This window comes from Lagopus leucura, unplaced genomic scaffold, assembly GCF_019238085.1.
Source record: "Lagopus leucura isolate 7727_CA_CO unplaced genomic scaffold, USGS_WTPT01 Super-Scaffold_100076, whole genome shotgun sequence".
Classification (NCBI taxonomy): Eukaryota; Metazoa; Chordata; class Aves; order Galliformes; family Phasianidae; genus Lagopus; species Lagopus leucura.
Window position 1 is genome coordinate 657,177 of NW_024962316.1, and position 16,139 is coordinate 673,315.

General features: G+C 47.8%; 3 protein-coding genes and 1 long non-coding RNA gene across 5 annotated transcripts in view; 2 read left to right on the forward strand and 2 right to left on the reverse strand.

Moving 5' to 3' along the window:
* Positions 1-567: 567 nt before the first annotated feature.
* On the reverse strand, positions 568-2,508 carry SMIM7 (small integral membrane protein 7). Its single transcript, XM_042887284.1, has 5 exons — positions 2,442-2,508; positions 2,322-2,363; positions 2,176-2,228; positions 1,862-1,952; positions 568-1,303 (listed from the first exon to the last, which is right to left on the reverse strand). The coding sequence occupies exons 1-5, from the start codon at positions 2,465-2,467 to the stop codon at positions 1,288-1,290; spliced, it is 228 nt and encodes a 75-aa protein (XP_042743218.1). The 5' UTR covers positions 2,468-2,508; the 3' UTR covers positions 568-1,287.
* A 256-nt stretch (positions 2,509-2,764) lies between these two features.
* TMEM38A (transmembrane protein 38A) lies at positions 2,765-9,081 on the forward strand. 2 transcript variants are annotated; one of them, XM_042887314.1, is made up of 7 exons: positions 2,841-2,926; positions 4,273-4,351; positions 4,671-4,827; positions 5,325-5,509; positions 6,105-6,192; positions 6,308-6,425; positions 6,980-9,081. In XM_042887314.1, exons 3-7 carry the CDS (start codon positions 4,682-4,684, stop codon positions 7,196-7,198), a joined length of 756 nt encoding a protein of 251 aa, XP_042743248.1. In that variant the 5' UTR covers positions 2,841-2,926; positions 4,273-4,351; positions 4,671-4,681; the 3' UTR covers positions 7,199-9,081. The 2 variants fall into 2 exon arrangements, with proteins under 2 accessions (XP_042743247.1, XP_042743248.1); XM_042887313.1 differs by lacking the exon at positions 4,273-4,351 and having other exon boundaries at positions 2,765-2,926.
* A 5,959-nt stretch (positions 9,082-15,040) lies between these two features.
* Positions 15,041-15,832, reverse strand: LOC122188735. The gene is made up of 2 exons (XR_006181637.1): positions 15,663-15,832; positions 15,041-15,277 (listed from the first exon to the last, which is right to left on the reverse strand). It is a non-coding gene; the product is annotated as an uncharacterized LOC122188735 (long non-coding RNA).
* A 252-nt stretch (positions 15,833-16,084) lies between these two features.
* Positions 16,085-16,139, forward strand: part of SIN3B (SIN3 transcription regulator family member B) — a 13,977-nt gene continuing 13,922 nt past the window's right edge. Inside the window, exon 1 of the mRNA XM_042887226.1 lies at positions 16,085-16,090. Coding sequence (XP_042743160.1) covers positions 16,085-16,090 — 6 coding nt within the window. The remainder of the gene's footprint in view (positions 16,091-16,139) is intronic.

Here is a 16,139-nt window from a genome sequence, read left to right on the forward strand (position 1 = left end):
TCGGGCGCGGAAACAACCCGCGCCTCTTCACGCGGCCGCTCCTCGGCGGTTCCGTCCCGCGCGCTGTTTTGCGGTATCGCTTTCGGCTCGCGGTGCGGCACGGCGGCCGTCAGCGGGAAAAGCTGGCCGTGCCCCCGTAGGAGCCGCCGGCCCGGAGCTCCGGCATCGCCCGCCCCGCCCCGCCCCGCCCCCACTCTTGGACGGAGAGCCGCAACGCGGAGCTGCGGACGGGGCCGCCCGGCTGGGCAGCGCTGCTATTGCTAATACAAACATATGGACGTGAAATATAAAAACCACAGAAATCGCATGCAAGATGTGAATTAAGGTTAAATTTAAAGGCCCGTAAAGTATTTCCGCGCAGCACAAACCCAGCTGAAGGACTCTTACCCGTGTATTCTATGTTCATTACTAGGGAAGGTCACCGGCCCCAAACACTGATTTAACATTAAAGAATAGCACAAAAAGCTGGGTTTACAAGTTACTGGAAGTTACAACCTACTTAAAATCTCTCAAAAAAACTCCAATATTGAATTAATTTCTCCTTACTGGAATAAACACAACATTAAATTTACCCTTAAATAGAACTTTTTTATTCAACCAAATTCAAAATGATTCCAAAACTTCCTCAGGATTACAGATATTTTTCTGTTCAAAGTCCTTTATGTATTGCTTAGGAAAAAAAACCTTATATTGAAATTTGTATCTAAACATGAATTTATTGGGAGAAAAAAAGTGAGAATCCTTTTTTGAGGTGTCCGTATCTACTTCTCCAAAGAAAAATGGAATCGTGAGGGAAAAATGACTTCTTTTTTCCAAGTTACATCAATACTTTACTCAGCTTCACAATAATAAAGTGATTTCCACGCGACCCACAGTGCAGTGACAGCAGGGATGGAGCGAGGACGGCGCAGAGCTGCACGACTGTGGCTTTCAGTCAGCTGCAATGTGCTGCACATCAGGCACCCAATGCTGAGCAACACAATTTCAAGTTGGCTTTTTTTTTTTTTTTCCTTTTTCTCCTCCCAGTGAAGTTGAAATTATTTTACTTTGAAGCCTTTGGCTCAGGGGCTGGGAGGCTCCCCGCCCTGCAGCATGCAGCCATGCACTCCCCCCACGTTATGCAGCCGGGGGTTTGGGGGGAGCTGTGTGCTGTGCTGCCCCATGGAAAGAACCTGCCACAACCCCAGGGCTGTATGTGGAAAGCATTATAATCTTTTACTTGATAGAAAAGTTATGTCTGCAGCCAAAAGTCTCTTCCAGGTTACCAGATGTGTTTGTGGATGACTTTCAAGATCCAAATAACCTGGTGGATGCAACAGAAAAAGAGCAGATAAGAGACCTATAGCATAACAGCCACACCAGCACTGCAGCTCAGAACACCACTGCACCGCTGCTATTGGTTTTCCTCTGCCATACATTGGGCCAAAGGGCTACAGCAGCAAAAAGAAAACAGGAATTTTGCCAGTCTGCCTATCTGAACTACAATCCAGAGTTTCCAGAGCCTGTTCCCATGGCTCGCTTTATTATGTGGCATTATTTCCCTCCCCAAATGAAAATCATCCTAAAATTTACACTGTGTTGCGTTTATAGGCGCTGAATTAAATGATGTCATATCCAAGCCTAAAACAATTGCACATTGTCAAGAGGTTCTCATGCACTAAAGGTGCCTGCACTGGCAGAAAATGAGGTGAGCCACTATTTTTAGGAAGATCAAAGCAGATGAGCAAAATGAGAGCCTAGTGATGGAACAAGAGTGCAAGGAGTTGGGAGAGAGATCAGAAAAGAAATACACTTACAAGAAAAAACCAACATTATGTGGCTTCAGACGAACAAATGCCAGGTGCTGCACGGCTCTACTTACACAATCATGCAGAACATCATGAAGACATTCCACAAGGCAATGAAGATTCGGAAATACCTAAGACTCAGCAAGAACTCCCTGATATTGTCACCTAAAAGCCAAGAGGAGAAATCTTAGACTTGAAAAATACCCAACGCCGCAGCGCGTCGCGTTTCAGCACTAGCTAAGAAATATAAGGGAATGCAGACGTGCAAAAAGAGTCAGAGAACAAAATTCACGCACGGAGGGCACTGCAGAGCCGCTCGGCCCCCCCCGGGGCCCTCGGGCCCCCAATCTTCCCCCCTCTCCCCCCCCCCCCCCCCACGGGCTGTTACCGGTCGTGGGCTCCCTCGCCCCCTCGCCGAAGCCCTCCGTGTCTCTCCTCCTCCTGCGGGAACAGAAGCGCCGTTACCGCGCAAAGCGCCGGGCCCGGGGCTCCCGGGGCTCCCACGCCGCCCTCCCCGCCCCGATCCCCGCTCACAGTCTGAAGTTCAGCACGGCGCCGGCGTTCACCAGCAGCGTTCTGAGGAGAGACAGAGAGAGCGCATCAGACGCGGCCGGTCCCCAGCAGCCCTCCCCGCCCCCGGGCCCGGCCCGCTACCCGCAGAGCAGCAGATCGCCCAGCATGGCGGCGGTCCTGGCGCCGGAAGCGGAAGAGGCGGGCACTCTGCCCGCGGTCGCGGCGCATGCGCGGTCCCGGCGCGCACCTCCCACCGCCGGCTCCGAAGCGTCCGCGCCGAACCCGGGGCTGCGGCTTTGCGTTCCGACGGCGGCTGCACGGCGCGGCGGGGAACCGCGCGGGCGGGAAGCGCCGCTCCTCGAGGGGCCGCCGCCCGGAGCTCGAGGCCGCCCGCTAGGAGCGAGGCCGCGCCCCGGGACAACCCTCGGGGCGGGGCGGCCGTGCGGAGGCGGGGAGCGGGGAGCACGGCGGGGAGCACGGCTCGCGGAGCGGTCCTACGGCCATGGAGCTGCCCGGGGCTCTGCAGCTGGGCGAGCTGGCGGCCGCCTTCGCCTCGGTGCCCGTCTTCCCGCTCTTCGACGCTGCTTACTTCATCGTGTCCGTCCTCTACCTCAAGTACGAGCCAGGTCAGTGCGGACCAGCGCTGCGGGGCGCGGGGGGATCCGCCGGAGCTGCCACAGCCGCGCCTTCTGCCCGTGCCGGGTTCTGACCGCCCCGTGCCGGGTTCTGACCGCCCCGTGCCGAGCTCCCGTCGCCGCTGCTCTGCCCGCGCTCGGTGTTCCGTTTCTCTCCATTGTCGCCTGTTCTATTTTTGTGGCCGCGCTCCCCTGTTTATATTCGGAGAAGCCGCAGCTGAACGCTCGTCTTGTGTTCCTCGTTCGTCCCCCCTCGGTCCCGCTCTCGCTGCTCGCAGCTCTCCGTACCCGGGTGGCTGCCGCCGGCTCTGCCACCTGTCTGTGCCTCGGTCCCCGCCGAACGCCGCCTTCCCCGCTGTTTTTACACGGTGTGCGCTCTCTGTGCTCTGTCGATCGGTTTCGGTGTCGCTGCCCGCCGGATGAGGCAAAGCCATCCGCTGTGCCACGTTTTGGAGTCCCCCCGTTGTCAGATTGCTGCGCTGTACAAGCAGCAGCATACTGTTCTATTTCAGCTCCCTGTAAACAGGAGTGCCGCGTTTTCGAGGCCTGATCCCTTACAGCTGTCTTCCAGCATTAAGTTCTGAGCCGTGCAGTAACAGCCAACCCCAGTGAAGATATTTTCTCTTCCAAACATGTCACCCCGTAATCCCTTCAGACTGCCTAAGGCTGCAGTGAGCTTCTCGCCTGGCTCCCACATGGCAGATGAGGGTCAGGGTGGTAACGTCCCCTTTCCTTCTTAGAAGACAGCGAGCCTTAATGGAGCCAAAGAAAAATGTCCATAACTTTCCTCCTTCAGATAACTGTTGGGTTCCTATAGATGAGCTTCACATCATGGCTGTTGCAGCTGTCTCACTTCCACTGTCCCTTCAGCTGGTTCAGATGTCGGTGGGGATGGAATGGTATCAGCAGTCCTATTTAGCTCACTTACTGCTGCTCAAGGTGGATGACTGTCCGTAATGTGGATGTAACATTTCAGCATTATTTATCTGCTCGTTACTGGTGTAGCAGAGTTTGGTATCTGATACACTGCATAAAGGACCCTGCTATCAGTTTAAGGAGAGGAAACAATCTTACAGAACTGATGTTCTTATGAAACTTCCTCCAAGAAGCGCAGCAGGGGGTGAAAATGGGAGAGGAATCAAACAGCAAGCAAAACCCCCAGGCAGTGGGAGGCTGTGGAAGAAACCACACTGTATTCCCCAACAGTAACACAGTTTAAATACCTAGTTGTATTTTCTGAACTTGAAGGGCGTTTGCAAACCACCGCAGTAGCAGTGAGGAATCCTCAAATCCCCTTCATTCATATAAAGATTAAGAATTACTGTTCTATTTTACAGGTTATCTTATGAATGAAAGAGCTGAACAGATTGCTCATGAATTCTAGAGGGCACCTAGGTTGAAGCAATGGAGAGACTGGTACTAGTATGCATTTTGTTTTAAGACTAAAAAAAAAAAAGCATTTATTTTGAGGGCAGAATTGTTCTTTCTGATTGCAGTAGGAGCAGCAAACGCAGGAGCTAAACTTCTAATGGCTCCATTCATATGAAACCTTGTGGGGGTCTGCAGGCTGTGTGTCTCAACTATGATGCTTGTTTAGGCTTTGCAGAGTGTGTGTTTGGCCATTTTATTTTACAAGCTCTTTTCTTTGATTCAATTCCTGTTGGAGCACGTTGAAAGCAAGTGTCTTTCTTAGCTCTTTGGTGAATGCACCTTCTCACTTAAAATTTACTCACAGGAGCTGTGGAGATGTCTCGCAAGAGTCCTTTTGCCTCCTGGCTTTGTGCCATGCTCCACTGCTTTGGAAGTTACATCCTCGCTGATCTGCTGCTCGGAGAGTCACCTATTCATTACTTCAGTAACAACTCCAGTGTCATCCTGGCCACAGCAATCTGGTGAGTTCTCCTCAGCTGCCGAGCACTCAATACTGCTGGCTGTGTGCAGGACCTCCCTGCATGAAGGGAGGTATTCCATCTGTGGGACACGTGTACCGTCTTGTTTGGATTTGCTGGGGAAAGCAGAGGTGCAATGAAGCAGTCTGAGTCTTTTGTATTTCTAGATCTAGTTTGCAGTTTCTCTGACCAGCTGTCTGATGTGTTGGTAATAGGAGTGGGAACCAACCCTCTGCAGGACGATTCTATTCATAGCTGCCACAGCTGAACTGTGGCCAAACCGCAGAATCAGCGTGCTGCACTGACAGCACACAGCAGAAGGGTGGCACGGACTGAAGATTTGGGGACATTTTCATTTTGGGTGCTTGTAGGTGACCTTACCAGCGTTTCCTTTTCTCTGACATAACTTAGGCTAACTATACAGTACTCTTTATCTTCTCTCTTAATCCCAGGTCAAGATAAACAAATGGGTCCTTAAGCTCCTTGTGGTTTTGTTCCAGGTATTTGATATTCTTCTGCCCCATGAACCTCTTCTACAAGTGTGTTAGCTTTCTGCCTGTGAAGCTCATCTTTGTGGCTATGAAGGAGGTGGTCAGAGTTCGCAAAATTGCGGCCGGCGTCCACCACGCTCATCACCAGTACCACCACGGCTGGTTCATCATGATGGCCACTGGATGGGTCAAAGGTGACACCTGGGATACTCCACTGCACCTACTGCTGTGGGGAGGGAGGGGAGAACCTGCAAATGGAGCCTAAGGTCACCACATCACTCAGTGCTGACCAGGCCAGATAGTGGATGTGTTCAGCTGGCCCCAGTTAATCACATTCCTTAGAACACAGATTTATTCATACTCACAGAATGGCTGTCAACTGAGTCATCGGAGACATGAAGAACTGGGAGCCACTTACGGGTGCAGAGTTCAGTAACTCTTTATCATCTCCCATGTTCTACTGTCTCTGTCCTTGCCTGTGTCTTTTTAGGAAGTTCTTTCAGTGTTGAAACAGTCTAGTCAGTTTCCCCTTGTTTTGTAATTGCAGTAAGCATTTGTGCATCAGTTGATGGAACAGAGGCGAATGCCTTTTTCCAGTATCAGGAAACACTATAGAGCTCTAGAAAGCATTTGCCTGCTCTGTTGTTTTAGGGTAACTGTATTTTAATTTTGGGGTGGATGTCACAAACCTTCCCTTTATATTGTGCTTATCCTGTGGGGATCTAAAGGAGCCAGCAGAGCTCTCTTCTGGTGTGGCAGTTCTAGCTGTTTGCTTTTACTGTTCCACAGGTTCTGGTGTTGCTTTGATGTCTAACTTTGAGCAACTGCTGCGTGGGGTCTGGAGGCCAGAAACAAATGAAATTCTTCACATGTCTTTGTAAGTAACTAGCCTGCATGTTCTATGTCAGACTGAAAACAAAATTTAAAGAGCCATTCGGGACTGGACACAAAGTATACAAACCTTCCAGATAAGTTCTTTATTTCTCTTCTAGCCCTACAAAAGCCAGTCTGTATGGCACAGTTCTTTTCACTTTGCAACAAACTCATTGGCTCCCTGTCTCTGAAGCCAACCTCATCTTCTTTTTCACCATGTTTATGATAGTTTGCAAGGTAAGTTTACAGCAGATCTGCTGCTAACAAATCTACAGAACCAGAAAAAGGGTACAGAATTAAGAGGGCGCTGACTGTTCACCATTTTAAATTAAAACACTGACTTTGAAATGCTGCTTCCTTTCTTGTTCAGTGGGTTCCAGTGATCCTAATTTTCCTTGTAGATGCCAGTGTTTGCCCATGCAGAATTCTTGCATGATTAACTTCACAATGAAATGAAAACCTGGAAGTGTTATTTTCAGGAGAGCTAGTGCTGAGAATGAAGTACTCTGCACAGCATTAATGAAATAGTAGGACTAATTCTTGCATCTAGATTTGATAACCTTACTAAGCCACTTTGGAAGGCATTGGCTGTACGTACCAGGAAAGATCTGCTTAGGAAACTGCAGGCTAAATTCTCCATGTCATTTTCAGTGTGGTAGAAGATCCTTGTGATACAGCCTTGGATTACATAGCAACAGGGACACTTACCTGTGCTAAGTAGGATGTCCTTTACTAGTTAGTTCTTCATAGCTGGTGTATGTGGTCTTTAACTGTCCACTGTTGCATGGCAGGTTTTCATGACGGCAACTCATTCTCACGCCTCACCTTTTGCTCCAGTGGAAGGCTTCATCTGCCCAGTTTTCTTTGGCTCTGTTTCTGGCGGACACACTGGCCATCATAATCAGCATGGGCACTCCCACGAGGCTTCCTATCAGCCACCTCCTCCTGTGAAGTCAAAAGAGGAGCTAAATGAAGGCACAAGGAAACGAAAAGCAAAAAAAGCTGAATAAAAAAGCAACCAAACACTAAACAGGCCAAGAAAATTCCTCCAGAGCTGTGTCTCAAAGCCGCCTGCAGTCTCCTTTATCCTCCAGTCCTCTCACGGACTTCAGAGGAGAGGTGGAAGTGAAGACACTGCCAGGCAATTCCCTGAAGTTCAGTTGTGCTCTCTGTGCTGCTCCTTGCTTCTTGGTCTCTATCTCTCTATTCTGATCATATTTTCAGGGATTCATAGATTTATGCCAGGATGATAAATGGGTGCCAGTTCCCAGCTGGCAATTATGTCAGCAATTATGATGCATCATCTTTCACTGTGTTTATTTATGAATGGAAGTAATGGTCTGTGCTCCCACAACTGTTCCTGTGAGTTTTCATTGGCCTTTTTGATGTCCCCCAGAACAACAAACTGTTTAGACACAATCAATGTGGAAATTGGATTTCATGCTTGAGGAAATTAAATGGTCTGTTACAATCCTGATCTATTTTTCCCAGCTCCTGCATCTGCCATGTCTCCAAATAACATGATATTCTGTACACAATAAGGAAAACAGCTCTGGTGTCCTGGCCAAATTCTACTCTGAAATTACATTTTTCTCATCCAAGTTCCCTCTGATTCTTAATGAATGGTCACTTTCTTAACTAAGACTTTGTTTGCAGGACCCTTGAAGCTGTAAAATGCTCTTAAATGCTATCTATTGGTACTGTTATTATTTTAAACTGTTTTGTAGTGTTGATGCTCTGTTAGCAATTGTGTGTTTCACCTCAAACCTGATTGTCTTTACTTGAGAAAGAAGCATGTTTTTGGTTTGTTTGTAATCCTGTGGGATATAAGAAGGGTATGTGAGTGTAAATAAGTATTTATTACTATTTATTTATAACTGTCAGGGCACCTAATTAATGGACCTGAAACTGCTTTTTAAATCTTTGCATCTTTACATCAGGAGAATTGGATACTTCTAAGTCCGGGCTGTGCTTGAAGCAGTGACTTTGGTGTGCTGGTGGGCAGCCTGAACACCGACTGTACACAGGAGGAAACGTTTCTTATATTCTTAAAGAAGGTTAGAAAGGCTGAAGAAATAGATTTCACACCAGCTGATTAGAAGTACTTTAATGGACTAATAAGAGAGTGCCAGCTTAAGAAACAGAGTTTCCTTTGTAGGTCCCTTTTTGCCAAACTACTGATCTGTGCCCAATGAGGGAGGGAGAATGTGAAATGCCTTGCATGGCTCGGAGCAGTCAGTCAGCTTGTTCATGTTCTGCTTAATGAATACTGGCTTTTAGATTAGTTTGAAGCTGTTCCTGTAACAGATTTTGTTCTTAAAAGTGTCATCTTAAGCATTGTGCCCTGGAGACCTTAACTCATTCTGAGGTGTGTTTTTATCACTGATGGCCAGGATCACTGCAGTGCTAAAAGTATGCTTGGGGGTGGAGTACTGGGCTTTCAGCTAAGCAGTGTGTCACCATCCCTAGCAATAAGGCTTGCTGCTGTCACCTTGCAATGAGGAATAGAAATTGAAGGATTTAAGAACAGTCATTGCTTGGTTGTTGTTTTGTTGGTTTTTTTTTGATGTGTGTCCCTATTCCAGAATTGAAACTGATATTAATTTTGGAAAAAAGAATTATTGTATACAACCAGATAAAAGCCAGTAAGAGGTCAAATGATTCGTAGGTTTGGGTTCTTAAAGTGCCTTAACTTTGTGAGTTTCCCTCAGAAGAAAACAGCTTCTACCTGACAACAGTCTGGTTTTGCAAATACTGGTCTACAAAAACCTGGTGTATCACTGACATGCATATAAAGAATGGTTTATGAGATGTCTGATTCAAGGGGAAATTTGTTATATAAAAGCCCTTAACAAAATAAAAATTGTGAAGTGACTCTGATTGTCCAATGGCATTTGAGGAACTGATGTTTGCTGCTTTTACTCTCGCCGGTCTTAGAAGTCACACCTTCCTTGATCTTGTTGAAGCCTCCTTGACCCAAGGACAAAGTGATTCTGGTTGGACTTTGACATGTCCTACAAGTATGTCTGAGCATGTTAGAGTCGGAAGCAGTATGGTAAAATATCACTGCTCTTGTTGTCCAAGTAGCTTTTCTAAGACTTCAGGGAGGGATATAAAGAAACTGACTTATAAAGGCCAAAGGGGAACGTTTTGTACCTGTTGAGTCCACCTTTCCTTTTGTGACTAAAAAATGAAGGTCATCACTTGTGACAGGTATGTATAAATCTGCAGACAAACACAATTCTAGCTTATCTATATGGAGTTTCAGTATTTGTATTTAAAACAAAGAAAGAAAGAAACAAACAAACAAACCACCAAAAATGCTTTGAATGAATGGGACCTGGACGTGCTTGAGGAATGGGCAGCCTTACCTGGTGAGTGGCAACCAATGCACAGCAGGGCGTGGGGCCAGGTGGGCTTTGAGATCCTTTCCAGTCCAAGCATTCCGTGGTCTAGCACAGTGCTGCTATCAGCTGCTGCTGAGCGCCAAAGCCTTTGCTCTTCAAAATACTTCTGGTCAAGTAAAATCATAGCTGCTAAGTAAGAACAGATAGGAGAAATATTCTGAGATACCTTAAAATTAAAGCTCTGCACCTTTAAGGTTCTTTATCTGGAATGTGATTAGTATCAAGAAGACAACTGCCACAAAGAGAGGTCGCAACTTTCATTTAGTGGAGCCTTTTATAGTGAGAGATAAGGAACCTTTCTTGAATTTCCACGGCTCAGCACTGGTAACCTACAGTACATTTCAGGCAAGCCTTCTTCATTCCAGCTAGCAAAGATGTTTCTTTCAGAGGTACCTTCTTTTTAACTAATGCTGTAGGGGCACAGGCTTCAGTACAGCTTCTATGCATCTGGGAAGCTCTCAGTTGCCTGTTGGTGCTGCTTCCTGAAGGCTCTCTCCAGCTGGAAGGAGAACATGAGCTGGGCATTTCCCAGCAGGTTAATTAACTTGCTTCCCTGCCACAAAGAGCAAAGGAGCTCCCTGCCTGGATGACTCAATGAGGACCTGCAAAGAGCTATTGATTTTTGATGGGTTTCTCTTATGTCTCCTCAAATCTAACTCTGAAAATGTTAATTAGTACTCCTTACCAGAACAGCTGAGAATTTAAGTTCCTTTGGAATGTGAGATTTAATACCAATAGAAAAGAGGGTCTGTGCAAGTCTTACACATATTAAGAACAACAACAAAAAAACAGCAGAATGTTTCACATCACTTAGCCATTCTGCTGTCCCATGACATCCATTTCAACAAGTTTTGCTCAGGACTTGGACAGAATAATAAAAAGAGCAGGCAGCTGAGAGTATATATTTCAATGCTTTGAGAAACCCTGCCACGTCTGAAGCATGCCATGCTGTGCAGAATGTTCCCAGCTCCAAGCTGCTGCAGCGCAGGGTATGAGATGTGCGTGCCAGGGCTTAGACTTCCACAGGACAGACGTCATTGCCTTCAGATAACTCCTGATACTAACTCTAGTGAGACGTAGCTAAACTTAGCAAGAGATTTAATCCTGAGAGAGGCCGTAGTTGCCCAATGGAAAAAGCAAAGTGTTTCATTTGCTGCTCTCAGCATTTCTTGCTGATTGACAGGTTTCCCTTTTCTTTTGCAGACAGAAGCCAAACCAGCCTCTACAGCTTTCAGCATTGCAAATTAGCTCTGCAGACAGGGAAAGCTCTACTGCTCTTAAAGCCTTTGTAGAAAAGAAATAATAATAATGAAAAAAAACCATAGGAAATGTAGATTATTATTATTAACAGTAAAGGACCTGAGAGACCAAAGGAGAAAACTTCTACGTAAAGACCTCGTTTGAAAAAGGGCAAGGCCAACAGAGGGCCAAGCTGGAGGGACTTGTGTTCGTGTTGTTCTGTAAGGAAAAGCTAATAAAATGGGTTTGGATTTCAACAGAAACCAGAAGTGCAGCCCTCCCTCGGTAGGCACACACAAAACTACTCCCAGCTGAGTTCAGTCCTGCCTGCTGCTCCATGCAGACAGCAGCCTGAGGGGCCGTGGGGGATGGCAGCTCACCAACACTGAGAAAACAAGTTCCCATCCCCAGCCTGCAGTGCCACTGTGACTCACAGCTGCTACTCACCTCACCTCTGAGGCGACATTTCTGACAAAGAAGAGAAGTTTATCACTCTGATAGTGTTAAGATCAACATTCAACAACAGCTTTGAGTCTGGCCTCTCATTCACACGTGCCCAGCATTTACATTTTTCACACATTCTCCAAGGAAGAAGTACCACTAAGGGTTTCTTGACACTTATCTGTTTCCTTTATGTTCTGAAAGAGAATGCAGGGAGGATTTTTAGAGAGCCTGCAACTGAAATACTTTAGGAAGAATCAGTATGAGATAGTGATTTCATCTTACCTTTAGGATACAGGTAAGCTGTAGACGTGGAATGCAGGAAAACAGGTCTGATATGTTTGGAGGCTTAAATGTTTTTATAGCCTAAGGAAATTCAGAATGGCCCTGGAAAAGATTTGGTTGGTTGATTTTGTTTGGTTTTGATTTGCAAATTGCAGAAACTCCCTGCTCACCAGAAAGTAACACGCTGCATTCCTACAGCAAGCAAGCTGTTTCTCCTCCAATTAGCCCAGTCCTCGATTCTTCTCAGTGATGCTGGCAATCTCGACTTTCCAAAAATGTCTGCTAACCGGGGACTTCTGCTCCAACTGTAACCAACTGCTTGAATCAGTGGATTTGTTGGTGGCGAGGACTGCTGTCATCAATACTACGACAGATTGCAGAGTGCTGCCAAGGCTCATCCCAAGGCTCCAGAGTTGTTTTGATGTTGATAGAACAAAAGCATTATTACATATTTCTCTGTCGCTATCTTCCATTCTTGGTTTGCCTGGATGGCACTGATCACCCTCATCCTCCAGACTGTGTCTGCTGTCACCTCTCCAGCATGGTATATTTTAAGCAACCTTAATGGAGCTGACATTTTCCTCCATTACATCGCTGGTTTTGATCACAGAAGCTTGAAGAATAGTCTAAAAATGCACTTCAGACTCCTGAAGTTGACAGTTTAGATTGAGACTGATGATGGCTAAACCCAGATGAAGGCTTTCTGTAATGTTAGTTTCTTGCAATAAGAGGCTTCATCTCCCTGTTTGATTTATGACAGATTAAGATGTTGGTTAATCTCTTCTTACTTGATTAATCTTCACAGACATCCAGCCAAGTACTGTGTCCAAAAGGAGCCTGTTACATAAACACACATTACTAATTTTTCTTTAATTATTACTCTGTATGCCAGAGGGATACAGAGGGGATACAGACAGGGATAGACAGCAGCCTCTGCAATCTGACTTCAAGAGAAACCGATGAACTCAGCTCCTTGGGAGGTCTATTTTCTTATCTCTGCCTGCGCCATTTGACAAAGGGGAACTGTGAAAGGGAATAGCCATGATCCTGGGTGTTAAGAAACTTCCTTTAAATACCTGAATGCCTAAACTCTCTATGAAACAAGTAGTGGTACATCCTCACCGCTAAATAAAATCTCTGAAAAAATCTAAAATACAGAGAGAATTCCTAGAACAGAGAAAGGCAGCCAACAAAGGCACCTCAGCTGTGTACAGCGCCTGGTATGGAGCACATCTGCCCTCAGGAAAGACCCTGGGGATTCTACCAGGTGACAAGCACCAGTTGCTATAGAGATAGCAGTCCTCTCCAAATACAGAGAGATGCTCCAGAATGCATCTCAGTGCAGTCAACCACTTCCTACTGCTCCTGTCAAAATAGCTGAAATTTCCCCAAGATTTCCAGGGAGAAAAAAAAAAAAAAGGGACAAGACAGCTGTCTGGAGACAAGGCACTGCTACTGTATGCATTGCTATCAATCACCTCCCGACTAAAGAGCAGCCTCAACTGGGAACTCAGCAGGTCCAGAGGGCAGCATGAGCTTCGGCTCAGACACTTCGGCTAAGATCTGCTCCATGAAAAGATGGTTCCTTTTCCTCACCAGCCCTCCAGCCTGACCCGAGTCTTTGTCAGCTCAGATTTTTCAGGTAAATAAGCTGAAATGTCCTGAAGTTGCTAAATGCACCAGGTGCTCTCTCCGTGAATTTGCAAGCTGTTACACTGTGGTGACACTGCTGTGCTCAGGAGCAACGCCTGTAGCTTCATTTGTGAGCTGTACTTCACATACAGCTTTATTCTGTCACAGAGAGAGCAGCTTGAACACTAATTAGAAAAGCAGGTTTTGCAGCACTGCTCTTCTGTCTTCTCAGAATTCACACTCCTTCCTCAGTCCTGTCACCCCATTATTTTCATGCACATTCTACACTGTAGCCCTCTCTATCTTATGGAAGGACCCGGCTGGGCAGGGCCAGCTCAGATCATTATGAACTGTACATCACATAAAACACAATGACGGGAGCTCTCAGGCCCACCACACTCATGTTCTAAAATGATTTTCATCTCTGCCCTCTTTGGACAAGTCTAATAGACACAGAAGTGCTGGCCAGGCTGCTTTTCTTTGTGCCTTCTTACTTGGAATCGATTGGGAAGCTGTGCCAGCAGTGCCTCAGCTGGGTCAGCATCTGTCCCTACCCCTTCTCATTCAGTTGTGTGGATTTCTCCACCTACCTGGGCAGCCCCTCCACACAAGGCTCACTGGATTCCTCAAAGGTAGGATTAGCCCTGGTGATGGCTACAGCCCAAGAAAACATATAATCATCCATCTGTTATGAACGAGATCCAAATAATAGTAGTATAAATAAATAGAGCAGGGAGACAGTATGTATTTCTCTAGAAATACCATTTTGCCCATGAGTTTACACAAAGGCAGAATAAAGGCCTATTTGCCTTTGTGCTCAGTTGCTTCAACAAATGAGAATAGAGAAAGTGGGTCATTTTGTCGCCAGGACAACAAAAGCACACACTGACCTAGATATGTCTGAGGGAACCTAATCTTGCTGTTGGCACAGACTAAGGAGTTCAGGCAGTGTTGGGCGTTTCCAGTTGGGGAAGCACAGCATATTAACAATCTCAAATTGTTTCTTTTTTTGTCTGCAGCATCAGGAACAGATTTCCCTCTTTGTGTCTCGCAGCAGGCATCACAGTGATGGCACTTAGTTCTGATTACCAGCTGCTGGTGGCAGGTTCCCAGCATGGCTCAATGCTAGTCTGGAACATGGAAGTTATTGAGATGCTGCACACCCTCCCTGGGCGCTCTGGTGAGCATTCTTCATTTTTTACGGTCGGAGAGCTTCTTTCACGTCTGAAAAGAGCTTCAACAGCTTGGCCATCACCTCCTAGCCATCAGCATCCTGCCAATCACTGAAAGCACCAAGAATCCCTTGGTTTGTTAATCCTCCTCTCTTAATTTATAGCTGAGGTGAGGTGTGTGAAAGCATTTGGAAAAGGAACCTGCGCTGTCTCGGCTGCCGTGGATCACAATCTGTGCATCTGGAGTTTGATTTCCGGTGGAGTAAAGTTTGTTATCCAAGACAAACATATTGAACAGCAGCCCTCCCATCACCTTTACGTGGATGAGTGGCACATGACTGTGTATTCTTCTGCAGACACAAAGATATGGCCCTTCTTTAAATGTGAAGGAACAAGCACTTTAGGAGCTACAGCCACAATAACAGAGGTTGTGCACACAAAAGGTAGCTTAGTCCTCACTACTCCTGTCTCTTCTACCACCTCTTCATTAGGTCAACGCTTAGCACCTGGAGACAGCAGCTCATGAAAGAAAGCAAGTGGGTCCAGTGTCTCCAGATGCTTCACACATTCCTTTTAAAATAACCCTGAGCAACTGCCCAATATTTGCCTTGCAGTGTTAGGACCAGCATATTTTTCTTTGGCTTTGCTTATGTCTCAGTACAAATTAGTCAAGCTATATTGTTTCACCTCTTTAATAGGACTACATTGGTAGGCAAGTATGATGGTATTAACAGTAAATTACTGCCCTAAGCTGTCAGGAGGAGCCAATCAACAGGATTGATGGCACTCCAAGTCCAAGGTCTCTATGAGACATCATCTATGGTGTCCTGAGGAGAAACAGAGAGCACGGCTTATCAGTTCCCCTCTCTCTCTCACGTAGCAGCAGCGATCCAATTCAACAGAGTTCCGTTGTCTGCTGAGAAGGGAAGCAGAGGAAATGCCTTAAGGGAAGCCCAAAGCCAGGGACGCGCTTCAAGCCCTTTGCTCTGTGCCTGGCCCTGCAGGCGGTGCAGTGCGTGCACATCTCGGGGCTGGGTCACAGCATCTGTGAGAGGTTCTGCTGACCCTCAGAGCCACTCCTCAGCACTGAGTGCAGAGAGAGGGACGGGAAGAACCGCAGCACACAGCAGCGTGACCACGGCAACCCTTCTGGGAGCCTGGTTTGTACCAGCAAGCTGTCCCACGGCTGTAAAATAAACTCAAACGGCACACACGGCCGCTGCCGTCCCGTCCTGCCTCAGAACGACAAGCTTCATCCACAACACCCGCAGGTCCCGCACTGCGCCGCTGCCACGTACCGCAGAACGAGCGCGTAAAAAACAGCCAAAACGAATAAAAACGGCGTTTGAGCCAAAATGCCACAGCAGGCGCCGGAGCCCCGTTCGCGCCCTGTAATCGCAGCCCAACACGAGCGGCCACCGCGAGGGCCTCGGGCTCCCGTCCCCGACGTTTCCCGCCGATCCCCGGCGCGGTGCCGCACCGCTCAGCCCCCGCAGCCCCGTCCGTCGCTCGGCCCCATTCGGGGCTCACCGCCGCCGGAGGCGCCGCTCCCGCCGGGCCGCTCGAAGGACCGGAAGCGGCGCGCGGTGCGGGCGGTGCCGCCGACGGCGGCCGCGAAGGTTCCGCTCCGGGCCGGGTCGGGCCGCGGCGCCGTGCGCGCTGACGCAGACGCTCCGCACGCGCTGACGGGGGGCGCGCGGCGGCGGCGGCGGTTCCCAACATGGCGGCGGGGGGCGGCGGCGGCGGCCGGGGGGGGCAACCCCCCCCCTGGGGTG